At 43.2% G+C, this 12121-nt stretch overlaps 1 protein-coding gene across 8 annotated transcripts in view; it reads right to left on the bottom strand.

The window, feature by feature from the left end:
* DLG3 (discs large MAGUK scaffold protein 3) overlaps nt 1-12121 on the bottom strand; it is a 62260-nt gene that overhangs the window by 24494 nt on the left and 25645 nt on the right. For all 8 annotated transcript variants that reach the window (XM_055266831.2, XM_055266833.1, XM_055266829.1 and 5 more), the window contains one exon: nt 1734-1848. In XM_055266831.2, the coding sequence (XP_055122806.1) occupies nt 1734-1848 (115 nt within the window). The remainder of the gene's footprint in view (nt 1-1733; nt 1849-12121) is intronic.

Below are 12121 nucleotides of genomic sequence, written 5' to 3'. Positions count from 1 at the left end.
ATATTATATAAACTGATTCACTAGACACAGTCATGGTCTCCACCCTCGCCCCAGAGTTAAGCTGAATGTATCCCTTTAATTCCCTTGCCTGAGCCAGGGAAGAGTGCTCCACATCGGGAGCCAATGCCCCATTCCCCCTGCCCAGGCAGAGAGAACTCTAACACAGGATAGGCGGAGAGGGGAAATCTAAAAATAAAGCTCTCCAAAGAAACTGTCTTGCCTAAAGAGCAGCTTCCCACGCACACTGGAGTGCCACATCTGCGGGGGCTGGAAGCATGGAACGGAACAATCCTGACCAAGTCATATAAGCATTACCTATTTTGGGGGGTCGACAGTGCATTTCTGATTTCACCCATCAGCACCCCAGTATCCAGACTGCAGACTGGGAGCAAGGGCTTTAGTGACAGAAAACAAAACTTTCTTTTCCGGGGAATTGGAAAAATGACCAGTGACTAGTTCTGCCTTCCTACCACTCTCCCTTCACAGCGGGAGGTAAGCATAGCACATGCTTTCAACACACAAGGGGTGGAGCTGAGGGTTCACATTAGAAAAGATTGTGAAGGGTTCTAGTGGGCTTCAGGCTCAGAGATGGGTTCCCTTAGCTCCACTCCCTGCGGTAGAGTCAGGGACCACCAACTGGGGAAAAGAAAAGCAAGCACCACGAGAAAAACTGCAATTAGCATTGACATCCCTTCACTATTGTCATCTCACACCCCAAGGACAGAGCAGTTGTCACGTTGCCAAGCAACTAGCAAGTGCAACTTCCCGGCCAATATCAGAGGCCACTACAAAAAGTTCAGCCCAAGAGTTTGATAGGACCCCACACCTAAGCATTAAACACAATACTGTAGCGACTTCTGGCTCAGGAGAGTAATCCCCACCACCTTTCTCTAAGGGCTTTAACCTTGGAGGATACAATGTACTTGGCACCAGATTTTGGAGTTTTGCCAAGAAGCCAAAGCAGGAAGAAGGAAGCTATCCCTAATTCTATGAGGAGTCCACAGTATTCACTTGGCACTCCAACTCCGCAGGAGATTTGTACTTTGACCTGACAAAGTATTGTGCTATGCCTCAAGGGTCAGAGAAGCTCAACCTTGGAAATATCTCGGAATAGCTTTCAGCAGCAATATACTCCATGCTACCTATCTGTTCCCTCCACCTCCTCCCTCTTCCTAGGGCACGTACACTATACATCCCATGATTCATAGATACAGCAGACCAGTGCAGCGGGTGGTGAGGGGGGAATGGAATCACAATAAAACATACAGAATGCAGCAACCTGTCAGTTCTTTGGTCTCTTAAAAGAGATCCTGTACCAGAACACTGCGATAGTTGCTATGCTCAGATACAAATCCTGATGTCTATTATGCATACATGGAAGGGGATGGGGGGGTGGCAAGTTTCCCCTCAAAGCACAGATTGCAAGCAAAGTACTTTGAACATTTGACTGATATTTGAATGCTGACTAGCAACAATCACCCAACAGTCTTTTACAATTAGAGCAAACTGAAATTTTCCCATACTGAGTCATTCATGAGCTAAAAGGAAGAAGCCAGCTCACAAAAGGGAGGAGACACTGACCATAAAATACACAACCTAAGCATACAGTGAGAAGCGTTATTTTAGTACTGGGAGTACATACTCTCTAGCCCACTAGTTAAATAAGAAGGGCTGGGTTGGCATGGAGCTCTCCTCGTCCAGCACGAGGGCTAGTGCTCTGAAGGGCAACTTACCTGACATACAAGGACCTCTTCTCACTTGTTCGGAGGGACCCAGACCCAGAGCTCATGCTGCTGTTCATCATTTGTTCTCGCAAGTCATGTATCTTTGATTCAAAGCGACTGTATTCTGTCACGGAAACAAGAGAAAAGACAGGAAAAGAATGAACTCAAGGAGCGCCCCTGAGCTTGCATGCCAGCAGCCAAAAAGCCAGAAGGCCCCTTGGCTTAAAAGCAGCCAGAGCCAGCCCACTCAGTCTTTGCTTTGATAAGCAAAGTCCCTCCTCCTAAGCACAGAAAGACAGACTTCCCTTCATCCCCAGACTAACAGAAGGAAAGAATGCACCTGAAAAAGGAGTAGCATTTGGGCAGGTCAAATGCAAAAAGCTCTTATCTGCCTCAAAATCTCACTGACCCTTTAAAAAAATAACAAATGGAAAGAGGTTCCAGTGCAACCTTTATAAATCTTTAGAGCCGACACTAAGGCCCAAGGAGAGCAGATGGGAAAGGAGACTTTCCCAAAAAGCGGATTGCAGAGAACAGATGGCCCTGAGACGCAGAGCGGAGGGGCTGGAAAGGACCTGAGGTCATTATATCATTGTTAGGCAAGAAGACAATTTTTTCAGGATGACTTTTTGGCTGGGGTGAAGGGGGGTGATATTGGAACCCAGTACAGAGGTAAAAACAAACAAACCTCACAACCGTAACAACCATATGAGGAGAATTGAAGCTCTCATGAGTTATTTCCCTTTTAACCAATAGCCTCTTTGGCTTCACTAACATACAGTAAAACATAAATTCTCCCAAACCGAGAAGTCGGCTGACACCTCTCACCTCCAGAATCATCCAGTCAGTGAGGTCATAAGTCCATCCCTAACCTTATAGCCCATTAAGTCCATCACAACAGCCGGAAACAGCCTTATCACTCTGGAAATGTAATACAGGTTTATGCCCAATTTAAGAAAACCTGATATAAGAAAATTAACTCTAGCTGTACAATTATTATAAAAGGCTTTTTATAGGGCTGCTTTGCTGTGACATTCTCCTAGGACATTTAAAATACAATATTCACACTTACCAAACACACAATTACACATTTTCCAGGCCTATAATTGCCGCATAAAATGGGGTATATCTAAGGCCACAGGCTGTGGAAATGCTAGAAAACAGGCACACTTCACTATGACAAGCTGACTTTAAAGGGAGTCAAAATTTATACTAGGGGTTGAAGGTTGGGAAACTGCTTTAAAAAACGAACACACTTCCAGGGGAAAAAATTCCACAAAAGCAATTTCGTGCACCACAGAGGGCTGGCAAGAAGCATCCCCACCTGGTCCGTACGACTCTACAGGAGAAAACAAAACACCTGTTCCAGCACCTGACACTCCCCTTCCCTCGGCAAAGCAACCAGACTGACCTTCAACTGGGTGTAAGGGGAAATGCTAAAGCCTAAAGGGGAAGGAATGGAGTCAGGCAAATAGCCTCCTCTCAACAAAGTTTCTTTTGTTCACTGTGATATCAATTTAACCAACTGGTTAAATTCGTGTGCTCTTTCATTCATCACACGCCGGCGTTATGGTGCTTTGTCCTCATTACCTACTCCTGTTCCTGAAATCCTGGAGGAAGCAGTTAAGTCACTGACTCACCCATTAAATGTTGCAGGGGGCGGGGGGGCGGTGGGTAGAGAGACAACAGCTGGACAATGTTCCTGTTCTGAGGGTTACACGGCAACCCATCAATATCAATGAGGTGCCCCAACCTAAGCCCTGGACTGTCCTAGAGCACAGCAGCAGGCCAGTCTACCTCTGGAGACTGCCTGAGTGCTGGCCCCACCCCAGGGCTTGGCCCTCTACACTGGGTGGGGATTGTTTCTCATTCGTTCCTTTTTGGCCCTCCTCTGAGCTCACCGGCTATGGGCAGAACCCGGTGAGACAAAGATTTCTGACCAGGCAGCCCTTTCTTAGGGGAAGATAAGTAAAGGAGAGAAAGAACTATGCATTGAACTGTGAACAAAAAAGTACACCCAATCTATCTTTAAGCCATGTTTTCCCCTTCTTGAAACTTGTTTATATATTCCCTTCTTTGGAATCGACTTGCCCGCTGAACTCCAACTTAGCAGCAGGTCATGGCAGTTGCTTAGTAACTACATTTCTTTAAAAATCCTTTAAAAAACAACCACCAAACCACCATTTCCTCAAAGCTCCTAATCCAAGGCTGATAATTCTGGGCCAGAGGGCCCACTTAAAATAGACTACAGAAAGAGAACAAAGCTATTGCTCTAAGGCATACACTTTTTGTTTTCACATGTGCTGCTAAAATTTCAAGTTTATTAAATTGTGTTTTATTCACTTTTTTTTCCATTTGGATGATCCCCTTAGAGTTCCAGCTGCCCATCAGTCTCTGGCTTTTATTTGTAGATTTATCTAAAGTCTACTAGGCAGAGCAGCCTTTGAATAAATGATTGTTGGGTAAATGAGGAGCAAATTAGGAAACTGTGTCCAAGTTGACACTTCTATTCTTAAACTAATAAACTTAATGGTTTATTTAACTGATGGCTGCCAGCTTCACTGAGGGCTTAGAAAGGTAGTTAAGAAGCATTCACATTTACTTTTGTTCCCAAGGTTAATTGTTGGGAGCAATTGGGGTTTATTATTTTTAAACACCCTTTTGAGATGTTAACAACCTACAATAGGCAGCTGATTAACAACTTTGTTTACAACAAAGAAAAATCATTCTAACAAAAAACTGTTTAGAATAGACTTAGATACTACCTCATCTTAAATATTAGAGGTATCATTTTCCCAGGACAAAAGCTTCCCTTAAAAAGCATCTCAATTCTAAGACTTCAGGACCTGCCAAGCTCCCTCCTTCCCTCCGATTTGTCACTAACACAGCCATCGCAGCCAATGCTGGAGGACATCTCCTAGGCCAAAGTCACCGCCTAGGAAGCCCACCTGACCAGCCTCTAACCCAGAGGGCCCACTTCAAAGAAGCAACACTTAATAGTATACCAAAATCTCAAGTCTACTAAACTGCTCTTTGTTTTTTCCCATTCAGATGAACCCAACTGTTTGTGACCCACAAAGATATCCAGTCATCGCCCTCTTTCCTTTTTCCCAATTGCTAATCACAGAGAAACAAGTGGGAGGGGGCACAATCAGAAGTCAGTACCGAAGAAGGGTTTTGCCCCAGTCACTGACAAGCTGGGGTGCCTCTAAAAGATCAGGATTTGGCACCCCATCCCAGATACACAGAATCAGAACCTACTGAGCAGGGGCCCAGGAATCTGCATTTTAACAAGCATCAATGTGATTCTGATAAAGTTTGGAGCTGCTGGTCTTAACTTACAGAATTGGATCCTGCAGTGTCTCTGAAAAGAAAGGTGGGGCCAGAGAGTGGATAAGCTCTCAAAAATAAAACTTGGTAATACAATTGCAAATCCTTCGGGAAAGGAAAGCCCTAAAGATGCCACAGTCTTACGTGCCTGCAAAGAAAGCTGCTGAGTTTACACTTTTTAAAAATTCTGTATTACTTCTCCATCCCACTCCCCAGAAGATACTACTGTTGGTATTTTTAGTATGTGTCCTTCCCGACTTACTTCCATGCATATACGGCTTATATACATGTACTCACAATTCACACACAAGCTTTTTTCATTTTCTGATACATCATGAAAACCCATCCATGTTGGCCAGGCATGGTGACTCATCTGAGGTCAGGAGTTCAAGACCAGTGTGGCCAACATGGTGAAACCCCATCTCTAGAAAAATACAAAAATCAGCCAGGTGTGGTGGCAACACGCCTGTAGTCCCAGCTACTCGTGAGGCTGAGGCAGGAGAATTGCTTGAACCTGGGAGGCGAGGGTTGCAGTGAGCCGAGATCGCGCCACTGCACTCCAGCCTAGGTGATAGAGGAAGATTCTGTCTCAAACAAACAAACAAAAAACCATCCCTGTCAGTACACAGACTTCATTTTAATAGCTGCATAGGATTCCATACTATGGACAGAACATAATTTATTCAGTCATATTTCAATTGATACACATTTAAGTTGTTTACAATTCTTAATATTACAATAAATGCTGCATTGTGTATTTGTGGGGTTTTTTTGTTTTTTATATTTTATTTTTTGTAGAGATGGGGGGTCTCACTATGTTGCCAGGCTGGTCTCGAACTCCTGACCTCAAGGAATCCACCTGCCTCGGCCTCCCAAAGTGCTAGGATTACAGGCATGAGCCACCGCACCCAGCCTGCACTGTATATTTGTTTGAGCATTTCTGTTGCATAGATTCCTAGAGTGAAACTGCAGGGTCAAATTATATGCAAATTAAAAATTTTGATTAGCACTACCAAATTGAACCCCAACATTCTGAAACCTTTCTAAGGATAAACTACTATTCCACTCTTCCAGCACTTTTTCTGTTTCTGAAGTGGAGGCAGAATTTACCTTTGAGGACAAATTGATCTTTTGTTTGGAGAAAAACACTTTAATGAGCCTTTTGGTTATGCAAAAGTAAAGATTTTATTCTGGAATGGACAAAGAGGAGCTAAAATGTTCTCTGCATCATAATGGAAAAGGTGTCCTCTTGATGAGTGGAGTTGCTGGTTCTCCAGGTTAGTTAGGCCTCAGTCCACAGGTCTTTCTCTCCCTCTTTCCCTGGCCCTGTTTAACCATGAGTTAAGATGCTGTTCCACCTACATGACACTATATCTACCTCTATAAGTATCTACCTAACTTGACTACATTACATCTGCCCCCAACTTGAAAACCAAGCCTTTTTTTCCCTCATGCCAAACCCCCATTACTGTAAACGACACCCCCTTTTCCCTGCATACAACCAGTGTTTCCTCAAATTTTGCTGACGTTTCTTCCTAATTGCTTCCTCAATCTATTTCTTTATACCTCTAATTGTCATTGCCTTACTGTTGATTTCGTATCTTAATTTTCCCTTGACTATTTTATTATCTCTTCTCTGGGCCAGTGCTGTATCTCCCTAACTGGTCTTCTGCCCCAAGGCTTTACAAACTCAATCCAGATTAGATTCTTATTTGAAAAGCTTTCCTAAAGCTTGAATTTGTAGCTCCCCTGTCCAAGTATCTATAATGACTCAACGAGCACTAAAGAATTTTACTTTTAATATGTCAACCAAACTTTCAAGGACTGCTACAACCATCCTCCCATCACACTCAGCCTATCTATCCCACATCTGAATTACACAGGTCTTCTTTTGAGCTAGCCTGCCTGGACCCCTTGAATACAGCTTGTTCAGTTCTACCTGTTATTCCCTGCTCCTGAAACATTTCTTCCCTGCCTGACACTGAACAACCTTTACATCCTTCACCATCTTTCCTACCTCATTCCAAGAAGTTTTATTCATTCATTTATTTATTCAAATATTTTCTAAGTTTGGGCACAGTGACTCACACCTGTAATCCCAACGCTTTGGGAGGCCGAGGTAGAAGTATTGCTTGAAACCAGGAGTTCAAGACCAGCCTGGGCAATATAATGAGACCCCAATTCTACAAAAAAATTCAAAAATTAGCTGGGCATGGTGGTGCACACCTATAGTCCTAGCTACTCGAGAGGCTGAGGTAGGATCACTTGAGGTCAGGAGTTTGAGGCTGCAGTGAGCTATGATCACACCTCTGGACTCCAGCCTAGGTGACAGAGTGAGATGCTGTCTCTAAAAAAAAAAAAAAAAAAAATTACTGAATGTCTACTGTGTATCAGGCATTGTGCTAGCTGCTGAGAATATAATGGTAATCAAAATGGTCCCTAGAAATTACAATTACAAAACAAACAATTATTTAATTATAATTGTGATAACTGTGATGAAGAAAATGCTAAGAGAGAGACGAATAGGGTGACTTAACCTACCTGTGGGAGGTGGGTGGAGTTCAACAAAGGTTTCCCTGAGGAAGTGACATTTAAGCTGAGTCCAGGGAAAGGGCGCTGGTGAAGAAAGCATTCCAGACAGAAGGAACAGCATTATGTAAGGGTACAAATTGTATGGAATACAGGAAAGTAAGGGGATACCGGCAGGAGATCAGACTAAGAGGTAAGCAGGGGTCAGATCATACAAGGCCTTGTAGACTATGGTAAGGTTATTTGCTTTTTTTTTTTTTGCTTTTTTTTTGAGATGGAGTTTCGCTCTTGTCACCTAGGCTGGAGTGCAATGGCATGATCTCAGCTCACTGCAACCTCCACCTCCTAGGTTCAAGCGATTCTCCTGCCTCAGCCTCCCGAGTAGCTGGGATTACAGGCACCTGCCACCACTCCCAGCTAATATTTGTATTTTTAGTAGAGACAGGGTTTCACCATGTTGGCCAGGCTGGTCTTGAACTCTTGACCTCAGGTGATCTGCCCACCTCGGCCTCCCAAAGTGCTGGGATTACAGGTGTGAGCCACTGCGCCCGGACAGGTTATTTGCTTTTATCCTAAGATAAATTCTTTCTCAATGGAAAGAAACCATTGAATGATTTTAAGGAAAGGAAAAACATGATCAGATGTGTGTGTCACTTTGGCTTAATTTTCAGCCTCTGCTCAAACATGTCCAATACTGGGAAGCTCTCTAATTCTTTTTTCTTTTTCTTTTTCTTTTTTGAGACAGGAGTCTCGTTCTGTCACCCAGGCTGGAGTGCAGTGGTGCGATCTCGGCTCACTGCAAGCTCCGCCTCCCAGGTTCAAGGAATTCTTGTGCCTCAGCGTCCAGAGTAGCTGGGATTACAGGTGCCTGCCACCACATCCAACTAATTTTTTTGTATTTTTAGTAGAGACGGGGTTTCACCATGTTGGCCAGGCTAGTCTCAAACTCCTGGCCTCAAGTGATCCACCCACCTCGGCCTCCCAAAGTGTTGGGATTATAGGCGTGAGCCACTGCACCCAGCCGAGAAAATTTTTTGGTTTAGCGCCATCCCTTCTGCCAGCTGGTCCTAATTTTTGTGTCTAAAACAGCATAAAACATGATGGGTTCTTTCGTTCAAAACAGTGTGAAGGAATAGTTTAAAGAAGGTCAAAGATTTGGAAAAGACTGGAACAAGACTACTGAATAAAATGGGAGTAGATGGCAGAGTGGAAACAGGGGAAGGGGAAGTAATAGTAGGTTGCAGGCCAGATTATAAGTGCTTGAGATAGGACTTTTCTTACTAGGCAATGGGAACTGCGTTTAAGTGTTTAAACAGGAAAGTAATACAATTAGAACTAGGTTTGTGGGAAAATTATTCTGGGAGTGTAATATAGAATTGGAGGACAGAGAGAGAGAGATAACAGAGACCGGGAAGCCACTCTACTACTACAGACAATAATTATAAAGGCCTGACATAGTATAAGGGCAATGAAGACAGAAAGAAGAGACAGGAATCAAGAAATATGTTGGATCCTTCAAAAGTGGAGAAAGACAAAAAAGAAATATATTGGAGCTTGAAGGGAGAAAATTTGACATCTGATTGGATGTAGAGTGTTGGGATTATAGGCGTAAGAAAGGATCAAAGGCAAAGAGTCTGAGATTTTTCCTTGGAGACACAGAAAAGGTGGGATAATATCAGCCATAATGAAGAATGATCTCAAGAATATCCTCAAAAAGTTATGTCTTAGCCGAGATGGGAGGATCACGAGGTCAGGAGATCGAGACCATCCTGGCTAACACAGTGAAACCCCGTCTCTACTGAAAATACAAAAAATTAGCTGGGCGTGGTGGCGGGCGCCTGTAGTCCCAGCTACTCGGGAGGCTGAGGCAGGAGAATGGCGTGAACCCGGGAGGCGGAGCTTGCAGTGAGCCGAGATCGTGCCACTGCACTCCAGCCTGAGCAACAGAGGGAGACTCCATCTCAAAAGAAAAAAAAAAAAAGTTATGTCTTCTCCAGGCTGAATGTTGTTATTTCCTTAATCATTCTTCATCCAACATAGTTTCCTGACCCTCCACTACCTCACCCTTTTAAAATCTAGTGCTCAGAATTAGTGGTGATGTCATTTACTAAAATATAAGCTCCTTGATGTGGTTTTTGCTTCTTTCTCAAGGTTTAGTATGGCAATCTGCACCCCTGTTGAGTCAACATTTATTGAATGTGCCAACTGGATATAGAGGTCTGACAGGACAAACCTGGACTCTGTAATTCTCAAATTTTGGCTCCTCAGGAACAAATGTAAGAAGAAAAGGAATACAAACTTTCTCCTTTCACCCACCCAAACATGCTAAAAACTGACCAACAAAACCACGAACCACTTCTGCAAAACACTAACATGTCAGAGGTTTCAAGATATAGTTAACAGCCCAATAAAGCATCAAAGGGGACTGAAACTACAAGGTTCACTATTGCAAACTGGACACACACCCAAGCTTCCAAGTCCGTCTCTCCTCTAAGCCTCTGCTTCCAAATCCATCTACCTCCCTAATGGAAAATTGTCGAAAATTAAAGATGACATTTTTTATTAATTTGGAAAGCTGAGAGGTGCTCAGTTTCTCAACCTGTATTGTTTATTTGGTTCTATTTGATTATAGGCAGGAAAATATTGTAGAGACAGGAAACAAGTGGTAGCAACAGAGGATATTCATTCTGCATATAGTATAGACTGCCAATGACTCGAATGAAGATATAAAAGGGAAAAGCTACAAAATAACATCCTGCCTATCAAATTTAGAAATGACGCTGGGTGCAGTGGCTCACTCCTATAATTCCAGCAATTTGAGAGGCCGAGCTGGGCGGATCACTGGAGATGAGGAGTTCGAGACCTGCCTGGCCAACATGATGAAACCCCATCTCTACTAAAAATACAAAAATTAGCCAGGCATGGTGGTGCACACCTGTAATCTCTGCTACTCAGGAGGCTGAGGCATGAGAATCACTTGAACCCAGGAGGCAGAGGTTGCAGTGAGCTGAGACCACACCACTGCACTCCAGCCTGGGCAACAGAGCAAGACTCCATCTCAAAAAAAAAATTAGAAATGACGATGACACTGGGGAAGCAACTGGATGACAGACTTCAAACACACAGATTATAATAGGTAGAAAGAATCACAAGATGCAAATAAAAATAAAGTGAAATAGAGAACTTTATCTTCTTGACCTTGAGTTCCCACACAAATATTGAGTAGGGAAGACATGGCTGAATAATGGCTTGTGTTTTGCTTGCCTATAACCTCAAAATAAATCAACTGCTGCCCAAAAAGTTCTTTCCATCTTATGGAAGTGCAGGCATTCAAATCTCAAACTCATACAGCCCTCATTTGCCATTGCTGAGCTGCCCTGAGGCTCAAAGAAATAAGTCACCAATTGTGAAAAATAACAGAACTCCGGTGGAAGTGAAGTTACAGCCTCAGAAGAGAGTCACAGAATTTGAGGAGTATGAATTGTGATTTAGGTTCCTATAGTTGCCTTTGGAGTATAAACTTTCACACTATGGTTCATATTTTAAAAAGAAATGGATGGGCTGGCACGGTGGCTCATGCCTGTAATCCCAGCACTTTGGGAGGCTGAGCCAGGTGGATTGCTTGAGGTCAGGAGTTCGAGACCAGCCGGGCCAACATGGTGAAACCCCATCTCTACTAAAAAAAAAAAAAATACAAAAAATTAGCCAGGCATAGTGGTGGGCGCCTGTAATGCCAGCTACTCAGGAGGCTGAGACATGAGAATCACTTGAACTTGGGAGGTGGAGGTTGCAGTGAGCCGAGACTGCACCACTGCACTCCATCCTGGGTGACAGAGTGAGACACCATCTTAAAAAAAAAAAAGAAAGAAAGAAATGGATGGAGGTGAAAGTAAAATAAGCCCATCAAGAAGATACTTTTTAGTATGGAGTAAGTAGATGAATTGCCAAATATCAAAACATTTCTAGGAATCACAAACTTGTCTTTATAAAATAGTTATGGGGCCAGATGCAGTGGCTCACACCTGTAAATTATAACATTTTAGGAGGCCAAGGTGTGAGGATTGCTTGAGGCCAGGATTTTGAGGCCAACCTGCACAACACATTGAGACCCTGTCTTTACAAAAAATTAAGAGAATTAGCCAGGCGTGGTGGTGTACGCCTGTAGTCCCAACTACTCAGGAGGCTGAAGCAGGAGGATCGCTTGAGCCCAGGGGTTCAAAGCTACAGGGAGCTATGATCACAATCACACCACTGCACTCCAGCCTGGGTGACAGAGTAAGACCCTGTCTGAAAATAATAATAATGAAGCCTATTACTTGGGTTAGTTTCTAATGATGGGTCCATTGTTTAGAGGTGTTGTCTAACACCTCTAAAACTAGATAATTTCTAAGGTCCCTTCTAATTATGACATCATTATGATTTTATGACCAAATCAATGAGGTCCATACGGAATCAAAGTTAGAACTAGTCTAATTTAATTTTTAAATATAATTTAGAGAGGGAAATCTTCAAATCTGCAAATAATTCTAAACTCTTTG

Source organism: Symphalangus syndactylus, chromosome X (genome assembly GCF_028878055.3).
Source record: "Symphalangus syndactylus isolate Jambi chromosome X, NHGRI_mSymSyn1-v2.1_pri, whole genome shotgun sequence".
NCBI lineage: Eukaryota > Metazoa > Chordata > Mammalia > Primates > Hylobatidae > Symphalangus > Symphalangus syndactylus.
Note: the sequence above shows the minus strand (reverse complement) of the source record. Positions and strands in the feature narration are given on the sequence as shown.